Raw genomic sequence first — 14,415 nt, 5'->3', positions numbered from 1 at the left:
GCGGGCTTGGGGGCGGCGGCGCGCCTTCTGCGTCTGCGCGCTGGTCCATTGCGCAGCCGCGGCCGGAGCTCGACCCGGAAGCAGTCGTGCGGCCGGATGGCGTAGCTGCCCGGAGCCGGTGGGTGCGAGCGTGGTGTATTTTCCCCGGTGTGTGTTCTAATACTGAGGGCTGGCTGGGTGGCGAGGTCTGTGGGGATGGCCGGTCCACCCCGAGCCCACAACACTGGTTTCTGAAGATGTGCCCTTTCCCTTAGAGTGTGGCGGAGCATGCCGGGAAGCTGAGGCCGGAGGGTTTCCAGGAGTTCGAGGCCAGGCTAGGCAGCATAGTGAGACCGTGAACAGAAAGCAGTGGCAGAAACTGCCCCTCGCCCAGTCTTTTGGAAAGCGTTTATGGATGCGCTCCCCGGGTCGAGACTCGCTTGTAAGATGCAGGCGGTGCAGTGTGCTGCCTCCCTCCGGCAGTTGACTTATCCTGAATCCCAGCCTCTGCTGCTTTGTGGGAGCATTTTTTTTTCTTTTTTTAAATCAGGTAAAGAAGATTCTGCTCACTGAGGACCGATAGAGATGCATCTGTGCTGGTTCTCGGCCAGAGTTTGTTCCTACGCAGGAGCCTGAAGGACTAGACTAGGGAACAGTTGTTCCGGAGCTGCCAGGGGCTTCCCTGCTGGCGCTGGAACCCCTCCTGGCGACCTTGAGTGCTGGGGGAGGAGGCAGTTGTCCCTCCCGTCTGCTCTGCTGAAAAGACCCACAAGACCCCTTAGGGCAAGCGCCAGACAGCAGCGTTGTCGGAACGAACACGTGGCTTTATTTTGTTTTTGAGACAAGCTCTCCCTATGTAACCCTGGCTGGCCCGGAACTCAAGAGATGCCTGTCTGGCTTCGAGTGCTGGGATTAAAAGCATATGCCACCACACACAGCAGGGACACTTTTTTTTCTCCTGTGACTGACATGTAATTAAGTGAGAAAGAAAATGTAATGTGCGTTGTCAAGTGACAAAATAATCCAGTTTCTAAACATTTTCCACATGAAAGCGAAGTAGATCACAAATACATGTAATGAAACGTGACAGTGTATAGCAGAAACAGTAATGCCCCCGTGGGATTTAATATCCTCTAGCAAAATGGAAACGAAATGCTTAGAATTAAGTTAGTTAACTGTAGGTACTATGAGCCAAGTTGAAGGATAAGTGTTGGGTAAGCCTGTGCCATGCTTCCGGTGATTATCCTATGAAAGAACAACATAAGAAATGGAACTGTTTCTCAAGTGCTTCTCTCTCTCTCTCTCTCTCAAAGACAGGTTTTCAAGTCTCTCTGGCTACCTGACTGGCCTTGGACTTGCTGTGCAATAAAGGATGACCTTGAATTTCTGACCTTCCTACTCTCCTGGGTGCTGAGGACACGGGTAAGTGTTGGCCTGGCATACCTGGTTTGTGTGGCTCTAGGGCTCAATCCAGGGCTTTGTACATGCTAGACTGACCAGCATTCTACTAATGGAACTATATCCCCTTTCCCAGGATGCTTTTTTTTTTCTCAGTGGAAATATTGTGACAAGTTTCTAATCCCAGCTACACAATAAATTCAATCAATACAGTGTAAAATCAGTACAGAAGATGCCTGGCGATACCTTTTGTGGACAGTAGCCAGGAACTCAGCATCCTGGATAGCAGCTGTAGACTGACTATGTCTTGGGTAAAACCCTTCACACTGTCAGTCCGTTCTCCTTGTTTGTGAAAGCCCTGCTGTATAGCCTTAAAGTATCTGGCTGTCAGGCTTCAGGCCCAACTGAGGGTCTGTTAGAAGGGAAGAGAGCACACTCTTCTAGGCTTCCTCTTCGGTGTGCTTCGGGTAGCCCCCGCCCACTAAGACTGTCTGTGATGGCAGTGTCCTGAGCTTTGTTGCCCTGTGTGGCCTGTGGCACTGAAGAACTAGGATCTTACATTTCGTTTACTCTTTCTGTGAGAGTTCATGCTCATGCATGTGAGTGTGCCATTGTACACACATGCACCTGTGTGGGCAGGAGGACATCAGGTGTCCTGCTCTGTCACTTTCTGCCTTGTTCTCTTGAGATAGGGTTTCTCCCTGAGTCTGAAGCTAACCAGGCAGCCCCTTGAATCGTCCTATTCCAGGCTCCCTGTCATGCATGTGGATTATGGGTACATGGCCACCCCAGCTTTGTAAACAAACGAATCCCAACTCAAGTCCTTATGCTTACTCCGCAAGGGTTCTTGTTCACTGCATCATCTCCCCAGCTCCGTTTTATTTAATTTTAACTTTGCCAGTCCCAGGTGGCTAGTAGACACTGGATGAGATGGTGCAGAAATAGCATTAGGAACACAATTAAAGGCTGAACAGCAATGGGAAGAAGATTGACTTTATTCCCTGGCAGAGACCCACATCACTCAGAGTCTGCACACAGATTGAGAGTTTGGAAAGGAGTGGGCTGTGGTGGTACACGTTTGGTCTCAGTGCTTGGCGGCAGAGGCAAGCAGTTCTCTGTGAATTCCAGGCCAGCGAGGGCTATATGGTGAGACCTTGTCCCCAAACCAAACCAGTACACCAACACAGGCCTGATTCCAGGTGGCTTTGCAGCTGCTCCTGACCTTTGGGTTTGGCTCCGCCAGTGTTGGGATGGTGGACAGCCTGTGCCTTGCAGATTTAGCTGCTAATGGCCAGCAGGTGCCCACAGCAGATTCGGGAATTTTGCTTTTCCCCTTAACCTATGTGTTCCTACTCCACTCCACCCCTCTCATCCACTACCTTAGGACCTCGGTAAGTTACATTCCTGCTCTTTGCTTTAGTGTCTTTCTCTGTAAAATGGGGATAATAAAATAAATTGCTTTATAGAACCTTTTTTTTTTTTTTTTTTGGTTTTTCGAGACAGGGTTTCTCTGTGGTTTTGGAGCCTGTCCTGGAACTAGCTCTTGTAGACCAGGCTGGTCTCGAACTCACAGAGATCCGCCTGCCTCTGCCTCCCAAGTGCTGGGATTAAAGGCGTGCGCCACCACCGCCCGGCGCTTTATAGAACTTTTAAGTAGACAGAATGAGTTAATCCCTGGAAACCACTTTTTAAAAAAAAAAAAAAGCAGAATTCTGCAAGTGGTATACTAGGAGACTGGAGTATTTGGTTGCTGGTTGCTTGGTTTAGTTTGATTGGTGGATTGGTTTTTTTTTTTCTTTTTTTTTAATTTATTTATTATGTATATAGGGTTTTGGGCACCAGATCTCATTATAGATGGGTGTGAGCCATCATGTGGTTGCTGGGAATTGAACTCAGGACCTCCGGAATAGCAGTCAGTTCTCTTAACCTCTGAGCCATCTCTCCAGCCCCTGGTGGATTGGTTTTTAAAGCTGGGTCTCAGGTATCTCAGGCTGACCTCACACTATGTAACTGAGGCTGGTTAAGCTGCCTGACACGGGTACTGGGAACTGAGTCTGGGTCTGTGCAAGAGCGGTTCACGTTTTTAGTCACTGAGCCATCCCTTGCCCCACAGCATCCTCATTCTTTGACCATTGGAGCATCCTAAAGTGCCAGTTTGCAGGCGTGAGCATGGGCATCCCTGCCTCCCCCTAAGTACCGGGTACCATTCATGCTTTCATATAAAGTGTGGCATGCTTAGGCCTGGCCACTCGTCCCTCCTGTTTGCTAAGGCATTCATGGCACACCAGCTGGGACCCAGCTGCAGAGGTGGCCTTGTGCTCACACCAGACCCTGCTGGTTATTGGCCTCTAATTTTACTTTCTGTGAAACCTGGGTTTTAGTTCTGGGCTACACTGACCTCATAAGGTGGATTGGATAGTGATCTAGTATGTGTAAATGTGGGGTTATTTCTTGATAGCATTTACCAGGAATCTACCACCAAGTCTAAAATTTGGGACTATTGTTTCCTGGAAAATGCAATTTCTTGAGGAGATGTAGGGTTGTTTGCTGTTGTTGTTTATTTGAATCTTTAAAGATATGTCCATTTGGTTGCCAGGCAGTGGTGGTGCACACCTTTAGTCTCAGCACTCAGGAGACAGAAGCAGGCAGATCTCTGAGTCTGAGACCAGCTGGGTCTACAGAGTGAGTTCCAGGACAGTCAGGACTACACAGAGAAACCCTGTCTTAGAAAACAATAGTAAGAAATAATGTCCATTTGACACAAGCTATTGAGTGAGTCTCAGAGTCCCACATGTGAAGTGTATTCATCACCTCTCTCTAAGTCTAGTCATTCCAAAGTAATTTACTTAAAAAAATACTTTCCTGGACGGGGCTTATAGCTCAGGGGTAGAGCATTTTCCTTGATATGTGGGCCTCGGGTTCAATCCCTGGCATTGGTAGAAATGAAAACAAAAACGAAAAACTTTTCAGAGGGCTCAGTGGTTAAAAGTATGTCTGTGCACTTCCCGAAAACTAGGGTTCCATTCCCAGGACACACCTGGCAGCTCACGACTGTCTGGAACTCCAATTCTAAGGGCTCCAAAAGCACTGGATACACATGTAGTACATGCATGTACTGCTTGTGCATGTAGGCAGGACACCAACACTTATTAAATATGGTAATAAATTTTTAAAAAAACTTTGAGTTGGAGGCCAGCCTGGTCTACAGAGTGAATTCCAGGACATCCAGGGATACATAGAGAAATACATACATCTTGGGGGGTGGGGGGTGGGGAGGCACTTTAATAGAAGGGTAAGAGGAGAAGGGTATCCCCGTAAGTGGCGGCCCAGCATGGGAGAGGAGGGAATGGGCCATGAGGCTAGGCTGGTTACTGGACACATAAAGAAAAGTCATAAGGAGAAAGGAAGTCACCAAGACAGAAAGCTTTTGGGCAATGCTAGACTGCAGGAATGGCCCTGTGTCTCAGTTGGAGTCTATAGCTACGAAGGGACACCATGGCAAGTGGATGTGTCTTAGTTAGGGTCTCCATTGCTCTGATGAGTCACCATGGCCACGGCAACTGTTATAAAGGAAAGCATTTAATGATTGCAGGTGGTTTACAGTTGCGAGGTTTAGTTCATTGTCCGCATGGTGGGAAGCATGGTGGCATGCAGGCTGACATGATCTGGAGAGGAGCCAAGAGTTCTGTGTCCAGATCAGCAGGCGACAGGAAGAGTGAGCCACAGTCTGCCCCCAGTGACACTTCCTCCAACAAGGACACACCTCCCAATAGTGCTGCTCCCTATAAGCCTGTGGGGCCGTTTTTACTGAAGCCACCACACTCTGTGAACTTTAGTTTCCAGCAGGTGTATGTGTGTGTGTGTGCAGGCAGACGGGTGTAGACCTGACTAAAAGTGTAAGTGTGGAGTGTGAGGGAGAAGCCAGGGAGCCTATACACTCCCAGCTGTATCCATCAGAGGGGACAGCAGTGTCACACAGCCTCTAGATGCGTGTTCCAGGGCTCCCAGAGGAGGCTGTCTGCAGGACTGTGCTGGAGGAAGACATGGAAAGGTGCTGAGACCCATAGCACTCCAGGATGAACTTCTGCTGGCCCTACTGCCAATAGCTCGTGGATTGCCCTGGGAAGACGTGCCTGTATAAAACTAATAAACTGGTGGTGGATAAAGGAGCAGGAATCAGGGTGCCTCCCTAGGTCCCTGGGACGTAGTAAGACAGAGGCCTTCGAACTGGAGTGTCCCTCCCTGTGGAGCCAGAGTATGGCCCAGCGTGCTGTGTATTCAGCAGCCCCGCTTTCCTGTACCCACATGGTTTGTGCTATCTTGGAAGCGTGCCTTTACATCCCTAGCTGCTTTTCCTGGTGCAGAGTGTGTGGTGGGAGTTGGTCCTCACCCTGGAGCTGCAAGAGCCCACGTAACCTCATTAGAGCAGAAGTCACTGGGGCTCGGTGGCTCTGGGTCAGATGCTCCCATCGCTCTCATCTCTCAGGAAATTGAAAGGATGGGAGCTGTGTCCCCGGGGAGCAGAGGACCGAGACCACGAGATGCGTTCATTGTACTCTCAGCAGGACAGAAGCACAGGGCACACAGTGCAGTGTGGGTTGGCCTGTCCTTGCCCAGCCTTTCCACTTTCAGGAGGCTGAGTCAACAGCCATGTGACCTTCCCTAGGTCCCCAGCAAAGTGGCAAAGGTGACATTTGTCTGGGTGTGTGCTGCCGTTGTCCAGTGTTCTTGTGTTCCTGTTTAACAGAAGCTACCCAAGAGCACAGCACACTCTTCAATAACAATTCAGCAAATGACCATTTTTACTTTGGAGAAATTCTGACTTGAGGTTTAGATTCCCTTTTAATAATCTCAACAAGCAGGCACCTTACATTCTCCAGGGAGATTCACTCACCATTGTAAGAGATTCAATTATCTAAATCCTGCATGCACAGATCCTGGCCTGAGTTCAGATAGGCTGATGCACGTCACAAACCCCAGCTCAGTCCATCAGTTTTCTTGTTTTTCCTGACGCCATTCTGCCACATGCCAAGCCCTGCTCCAGCTCTTGTCAGAAGTTCATGTTTAACTCAAGTGTCTTACTGGATCCTTCTGACTTTTGTTAGGGCTATGATACCTACCAGACTTATCTTGGCGAGGTCCTCTGCTGTGTTGGGTGTTTCAGAGTGGGCTGCATCGACGTGGGCTGCCCTCAAGCCCAGCCAGCTCCATGCACTGCAGGCATCATCTCGACTGCTCTCTTTGGGCATTCAGGACCACGCTAAGCACCGGGAAGCCCCTGGAAAGAAGCCGCTGTCAGAGAAAAAACTGGTGAGTCTCAGCCTAGGGAAGACACATTTGAGTTCTCTCTCTCCCGTGTGTGTGTGTGTGTGTGTGTATGTGCATGCACACACATGTGCACACATCCCTGTGAAGGTCAGAGTAAAGGGTAGATCCCTTGGGGTTAGAGGCAATTGTGCCCTACCTGGTATAGGTGCTGTGATCCAAACATGACTCTCTGGAGAGCAGCAAGTACTCTTAACTTCTCAGCTGTCTCTGCAGCGCAGCTTTTGCATTCTTTATCCCACCATGACTTGCCCTCACGGTGCTACTGAGGGTTGCGTGGAGCTCTTGAAGAGGGGCCTGTGTGCCAAACCCTTGCCAGCAACACAGCAGCCCAGGAGGAGTCAAGGCCAGGTGGAGTTAGGACTGATTTGATTGGTTGGTTTAAGGTATTAGGGATAGAAGCCAGGCCTTTTGCATGCTAGGCAAGTAAATCCCTTATTTTAGTTTTTTGAGACTGCGACTCATGTCATCCAGACCCTTTAACTCCCTGTGGAGCTGAGGATGACCTTAAACTCTGATCCTCCTGTCTCCATGTAGTGGCATTTCAGTTGTATTTTAATAAATAAAACAACCTGAAGACCCAAAAAGCAAAGCAGCCAGCCGCTGGCTCTTATCTCGACCTCAGTCCGAAACGGCGATCCTGCCTCCAGGAATCTCAGAATGAGACTTTGTCTGAGAGCTGTTTCCTCCCATTTTATAATCCTCTCTAGTTCTGGGATTAAAGTCATGCACTGCCCAGTTTCTATGGTAACTAGTGTGGCTACTGGGATTAAAGGTGTGTATCATTGCTGCTGGCTGTAAGGTTGTCCAGGGGAGCTGTTTTACACTCAGACCTTCAGACAAGCTTTACTTATTAAAATATAATTGAAATGCCACTACACTCCCTCGTGGGAGAATTCAGACATGTGCTACCCTGCCCAACTCTCCTGAAAGTATTTTTACGTACATTTCTTTTATTTATTTGCAGTTAGGTGTCTTTGAGTATTCAAGTTCTGTTTTGAACCTGGGGACTGGGTATATCTTTAGTTTAAGTTCTTTAAGGCTTATACTGAACAAGATGTTGTTAGTTGGTTGGTTTGTATAACGTATGTAGGTACATGCGTGTGTGCAGGCACTGTGTATATGAAGGCCAGAGGACATCTCTGTGTCATCCTCCGGAACACTGTCTACTTCCTTTGAGTCGGAGGCTCTCATGGGCCTGGAGCTCTCCAGTCTTGCTGTAGCGACTGGCTGGCCAGGGAGCTTCAGAGAGCCCCTATCTCTGCTGTACAGACACATGCCACCACTCCAGCGCTTAAATTGCTTTGGGTTTTTTGGTTTTTTGGTTTTTTTTTTTGTTTGTTTGTTTGTTTTTGTTTTCCTAGACAGGGTTTCTCTGTGGCTTTGGAGCCTGTCCTAGAACTAGCTTTTTAGACCAGGCTGGCCTCGAACTCACAGAGATCCACCTGCCTCTGCCTCTCGAGTGCAGGGATTAAAGGTGTGCGCCACCACCCCTGGCCACACCAGCACTTTCATGTGGGCGCTGGGGATCAAACCCAGGCTGTTATGCTTGCATGGAGCTCTTTACTGACCCTCTCCCCAGCCCTTAGAAAGTTTTTATTCTGTTTGCCAGAACCTTTGACTAAAGAAGTTACACATTAGGGCTTTCTCATTTCCTCCTAGTGGAGGGTCTCTAGGTGAGCAGCTGAGAAAAAGCCATGCTTCTTAGGGAAAAGAACTTTGGCAGGCAGGCTGAGGGACATAGCACCTAGACTCCCAGGGTTCTCTCCTCCTGGCCGCTCATGCTTGTTTCGAATCTTTCCTGGTGGTGTTCAGCCTGTGCTCTTTCCTGTGAGGTGGAATCTTTGTTGGCACAGCACAAACTCGCATCGTTTCAAAGTAGCAGCTCATGGTTTTCCTCATGCTGCCGAGGAATCCTAGGATGTTTCTTTTTGGAGACTTTTTATTTATTTTTGTGGTGCAAAGCATCAAATCCAGGACCTTAAAAAGGAGAGAATACTGGGCGCCTTTTTTCTTAAAAACAGCCCAGTCCTGGGGACTGGTGCAGTGGCTCTGTCGTCGTTACGAGCATTTATTATTCTTGCAGAGGACTTGGGTTCGGTTCCCAGCACCCACAGAGTAGCTCACAACTACCTGTAATTCTAGTTCCCAGGGATCTGACACAGGCGTTACACACACATGGTACCTATGCGTATAGTCCGGCACACACACATATACCCATAAAATAAATAAATGTTCTAAATATCCAGTGCTGGGAAGGAGGAGGGGGCTCCAGCTGAAGGATGAGCTGGTGTGTACCGTGTGTGAGTGTTTTGCCAGCGTGTATGTATGTGTGCCACAAACATACCTGCTGCTTACAAAAATCAGAAGAGGGCTTTTGGCTGCCCTGGAATTGGAGTTACAGATGTTCGTGAGCCATGTGGGTGTTGGGAATTGGAACCAGTTTCTCTGCAACAACAGCAAGTGCTCTTAACTGCTGCACCATCTCTCCAGCCCAGCTGGCTAGTTCTTATTCTTTCACTGTATTGAGAGCCTAAAGAGAGCCCTCCTGAGAAGGGTCTCTCTCCCTTCCTGCATTTCACACATAAGCCCTCAGGTGCTACCACTGGAGAGTCGTCTTTCCTCATAGCTAGAGCCTGGGTGCTGTCCAAGAACTCCACCTCATTCCTTCCTCAGCAGCAGCGTTTTCCACTGGTAAAGACAGAGCTGGTGTTTTAACAATGTAATTCTGCCTGAAAGAAGCTGGAAGGACACTTTGTTCAGGAAACATTTCCTAAACAAGCTGTGCTCTCCAGGTTAGAATTTCTGAGTTCCCTTTTGAAGTGTGCATGCCATACCAGACACCCACTGTGTCGGCAGTGATTGGCATCAGCCCTCAGGTGCTGGTGACCTCTGGGAGCTGGGCCTCACCAGTGGCTTTGGAGAGCTCTGTGAGGGCCATTTAGCATGGCTAGCCTCTGATGCTGGTAGAGGGGCTTGTACCAAGGGGGTACTCACGTGTATGGGTGTCTCCTGGAAAGGTTTCAGGGTTGCTGACATCTCTGGGTGCCTTATATTCTCTGTAGAAAAGACATTTTGTGGATCGCCGGAGAGTGCTGGTCCGTGGAGGAAATGGAGGCTCCGGCATAAGCTGTTTCCACAGTGAGCCCCGCAAGGAGTTCGGAGGCCCTGATGGCGGGGATGGAGGAAATGGTGGCCATATCATCCTGAGAGGCATGTGCCCTGGGAGCAGCTGGGGAGGAGACAACAAAATAGCCTCACTAGTGGTTGGAGCATCCACTGTCTTATCTTGTCATGCATTTGCATTCACCCCTGATGCATAGATACCATTTTTATAAATTATATGGCTGCTCATCACCAGTGTACTAAGATGAGTGACTTTGGATGATAGATAACATGTAACAGGGTCAGAAAGTGCAGCAGACGGCCTGGGCTCTACTGCACACATGCTAGCTGTGAATGCCCCGGGAGCAGAGGGCCTGGGCTCTACTGCGCACATGCTAGCTGTGAATGCCCAGGGAGCTAGGTGCAGGCATCTTTATAGCATAATGAGTTTGCTGGTTTCTTTTATTTTTCTCATTTTGTGTGTATGCATGCTACACCTAAGTGTATGTCTGTGTGTCTACACATATGTGCCCCACAGAGGCCATTGGATCTCCTGGATCCAATGTGAGCTGCCATTGGGTGCTAAGAATCAAACCTGAATCCTCTGGAAGAGCAGCCAATGTTCCTAATCTCTGGCCCATCCCTTTAGCCCCTTAGGTGACTTTTTTGTTTTTGTTTTTTTAATTGATAATAGTCATATTTGCTTCATATGGTGATGCCTTCCTGTTGCAAGTTTCGGGTCAGCCAGGGCTAATAGGATGCATAATAAAATTCTGTCTAAGAAAAGGTCATATTCTATTTTGGTTAGGATAATGGAGAGTGTGGGGAGCCAGCCATATGCCCAGGCCAGGGGAGGGCAAGGGTAATAAGTGCGAGGCCGCTGTTCTCTGCGTGACAGCTGTGTTGGCTGTGTCTTAACACACAAGAAGATTCTGTTCTCATTCTAGTTGACCGGCAAGTGAAGTCCTTGTCCTCAGTCTTGTCCCGGTATCAGGGTTTCAGTGGAGAAGATGGTGGCAGTAAAAACTGCTCTGGACGAGGTGGTGCCATCCTCTACATCCAGGTGAGCTGAGGAGCTGGAATGACCACTGTTCCCTTGGGTCCTATCACTGAGTCCACGGATGACTACCGGCACCTAGGTAGGAGCAGAAGGCGGCCAGCAAGTGGACAGCGGTCTGTCGTAAGAGTCACACCCCATAGCCAGCAACTGGACAGCAGTCTGTCGTAGGAGTCACACCCCACACAGACTCCTTTGCACTGGTGTGCCATGTTGCTTCTGACCCTAAAGAGGAAGCCAAGAACACACCCCCTTCCAAGTGTGGATGAGGGTGGCGTGCTCACACAGGGCTGGTTCCCTGGTGCTTCGTTGATTCTGACACTATAGAAACATTCAGAAGAGTCCCTTGTCCAGGCTGTGTTTGCTGTGTGGCCCAGGCTGCCCTTAAACTTGTAATCCTCCTGCCTCAGCCCCTGAGTACTAGAGGCAAGTGTTGCCATGACAGCTTATTTATGCAGTATGAAGCACAAGACTAGGCCCGTAAAATCTCTTCAGGGCTGGGAGATTTTCTTATTTATGCAGTATGGAGCACAAGACTAGGCCTGTAAAATCTCTTCAGGGCTGGGACGTTTCCTTTGTGGTAGTGACGAGGAGAGTAGTTAGCAGTGTTCCCTCCTCTTCTGGCTGGTACAGACCTTCATGATGATGATGCTTTTCAGGTTCCCGTGGGTACCTTGGTGAAAGAGGGAGGTGAGGTTGTGGCTGACCTGTCTCACCCAGGGGATGAGTACGTCGCTGCCCTGGGGGGTGCAGGAGGAAAAGGAAATCGCTTTTTTCTGGCCAATGACAACCGTGCCCCTGTAACTTGCACCCCTGGACAACCGGGTCAGGAGCGGGTCCTCTACCTGGAGCTGAAGACAGTGGCGCATGCTGGGATGGTAGGTCCCTGACTGCCACAGTCTGAGGGGGGGGGTCCCTGCTGGTGGGGCAGCGACTACCTGGAGAGGACAGCACTTCTCATTCATCGCCTGTGTATGTTGCTGACAAGCAGGTACCTGCACACTCCCCTTCCCAGCCCAGTCTCTATCTGTGCCAGCCAAATCCCTCCATGAGGTCACCCGTTCTCTTTACCAGCCATGTCCCTCCATGAGGTCACCTGTCCTCTATCTGTGCCAGCCAAGTCCCTCCATGAGGTCACCCGTCCTCTATACCAGCCATGACCCTCCATGAGGTCACATAGCACTTTTACTTTTTCTTTTCTAGGTTGGCTTCCCCAATGCTGGGAAATCATCTCTCCTTCGAGCCATTTCAAATGCAAAGCCTGCTGTGGCTTCCTACCCATTCACCACCTTGAACCCTCACGTGGGGATCGTTCACTATGAAGGCCACCAACAGGTAGCAGGTAGATCCTCCAAAACCCTGCCAGAGGATGGGTTTAAATGGCCTTAGTGATTCAGGAGAGCAATTATGTAACCCCTGAATTTAGCTTCCCACTTAAAATGAGACATTGTTTTCCCTGATTGAAACAATTTTAATGAGTCTGTTCTCTGTCAAAATCAGCCCCTCCCCTTCCAGCCAGGAAATCTGATCTCTGTAGTTGGGAATTGTGATCTGGAGTCTGAGCCTGAGGAGAGGGCTGCGTCTTGCCTTCCTAGCTCTCTCTGTGGAGCTGGGCGGCATCCGTCATGCAGACAGCATGTGGTTTAAAAAGCCTTTCCTGTACCATTTTAAGAGGAAAACTTTTTTCCAGAAGATAATGTACCCATTAAAAATAGCAAGCCTGCTGGTAAGGTTATTTGTACAGCACTTTATATCTGCAAAGTGCACGATAGTGATTTGTATCCATAATCAAATTAGCCATAGAATGTAGGAGCCATCTCCATTTTTGAACCATGTTTGAAGCCTGGGAGACAGGAATGTGTAAAGCCTGCTCATTAGATTGGTCCACTGTGCCTGTCACCCGGATATTCCAAAGCATGTTGCAGACCCGGGGGCTCAGGGCCTGGGAGAAGATGAATGACTTCAGTTTCAAGTGTTCCTGGAAGGGCAGCTGTAGAACATGAGGTTTGGGCCAGAAGGGGTCTCCCTGAGAGGAGCCTCCTGACCCAAGGTTGAGAGTGGCATTGAGAAGCCAAACATGACCTTGGACCTGACACTAAGCTCTTTCCTCCCGCAGTGGCAGACATCCCGGGCATCATCCGAGGCGCACACCAGAACAAGGGCCTGGGGCTCAGCTTCCTCAGGCATATTGAGCGATGTCGCTTCTTCCTGTTTGTGGTAGATCTTTCCTTACCTGAGCCATGGACTCAGGTTGATGATTTAAAATATGAACTAGAGAAGTACGAAGAAGGCCTGTCTGAGAGGTCCCATGTGATCGTCGCAAATAAGATTGATATCCCTCAGGCCAGAGCCCACCTGCCCCAGCTCCAGGCCCGCCTCGGGCAGGAGGTCATCGCCTTGTCAGCACTGACTGGAGAGAACCTCGAGCAGCTGCTTCTGCACCTCAAGGCCCTGCACGATGCCCACATGGAGGCCGAGTTGGAACAGGGTCGCCAGCCTCTCAGGTGGTAGTGGGCCCAGGGCATGCAGCGTGTTGTAAAATGTGGGCAGCTTTTAGCACCTGAGAGAAAGTACTTGCAGATATTTGAGTGTGTCAATGTCTTTGTTTTCCCACCAATTTCAGGCATACTCCTAAACTGCCCCTACCCTCTGGCCTAGGGTATAGAGTATTCTGTGCCACCTGGTACCTGGATGACTCCCAGTGCTTGGTGTGCCTGTCACCCTTGCTGCCTGCTTTGCTGAGGTTGACTCATTTGTGCTAATTAACACCTCATTAGTAGGAGGACAGTGCTGCTGGCTGAAGGTAGCAAACACTGCTGCCAGGCGGTCTGGGCAAACGCAACAGCAGCAGAGCCACGGCTGGGCTTCTCATGCATGGCAGCATTTGCGACAGAGCAGCCTTTGGTCTCCTTGTGGGGGTCCTGCAGAGCCCCGATGCTGGCTACTGGGCCAGCATGTCAGAAAGGCAGGGTGCCGTGGCCATACTTTGTTCCCCAGTGCCAGCTGACTGAGGAGAACAGCGAGGGCCAGCTCCTTCCCTGTTGTTCCCAGAACGCTGTGCTGAGCTCTGTGGGGGCTGAACACCAAGGCAGCCTTGAGCTTCACGACTGAATGCACCCAATATCCGACCAGGCACGCAGCCTCTGGCTGTGCATCCGTGATGCGCCAGCATGTTGTCAACCAAGGGAGATGCGAACCTTGAATTTCTGACATTATTCCTGATAGGTAGCCTCAACTCAGCGAGGTGTGTGAAAGAATGGCAGGGGACCTGTCCCTGGTGACAGGTGCTGTCACCGCTCTGCCCTGCCCTGTGAGTCAACACGGGCCTGTTTCCGCAGGAGGGACCTCTACTCCTCCAGGCACTGCACTTTGGAGAGTGACCCCAGCTGGCACGGGCTAGGGACCATATGTCCCAGAATGTTCCCCCAGGGAAGCTGATGCCCTAATATGGCCCTTAGACGTACAATGAAGAGACAAATGGAAACAAAAAGGCCCATCTTTTCGGGGGACCCCTGCCCTAGAGTGAGGCTAGTCATGCTTCTGGCACACGG

The 14,415-nt window shown here is 49.9% G+C and overlaps 1 protein-coding gene across 6 annotated transcripts; it reads left to right on the top strand.

Annotated features, from left to right (window-relative positions):
- The first annotated feature begins 39 nt into the window (after nucleotides 1–39).
- Mtg2 (mitochondrial ribosome associated GTPase 2) lies at nucleotides 40–13,440 on the top strand. Of its 6 annotated transcripts, none has more exons than XM_057782035.1 (8): nucleotides 40–118; nucleotides 1,297–1,401; nucleotides 6,483–6,687; nucleotides 9,768–9,915; nucleotides 10,755–10,870; nucleotides 11,524–11,742; nucleotides 12,068–12,206; nucleotides 12,981–13,440. In XM_057782035.1, exons 3-8 carry the CDS (start codon nucleotides 6,487–6,489, stop codon nucleotides 13,373–13,375), a joined length of 1,218 nt encoding a protein of 405 aa, XP_057638018.1. In that variant the 5' UTR covers nucleotides 40–118; nucleotides 1,297–1,401; nucleotides 6,483–6,486; the 3' UTR covers nucleotides 13,376–13,440. The 6 variants fall into 6 exon arrangements, with proteins under 6 accessions (XP_057638018.1, XP_057638016.1, XP_057638021.1 ...); XM_057782033.1 differs by having other exon boundaries at nucleotides 83–147; nucleotides 1,293–1,401; XM_057782034.1 differs by having other exon boundaries at nucleotides 86–147.
- Nucleotides 13,441–14,415: the final 975 nt, after the last annotated feature.

The sequence above is a fragment of the Chionomys nivalis genome, chromosome 9 (assembly GCF_950005125.1).
Source record: "Chionomys nivalis chromosome 9, mChiNiv1.1, whole genome shotgun sequence".
Taxonomy (NCBI): Eukaryota; Metazoa; Chordata; class Mammalia; order Rodentia; family Cricetidae; genus Chionomys; species Chionomys nivalis.
Note: the sequence above shows the minus strand (reverse complement) of the source record. Positions and strands in the feature narration are given on the sequence as shown.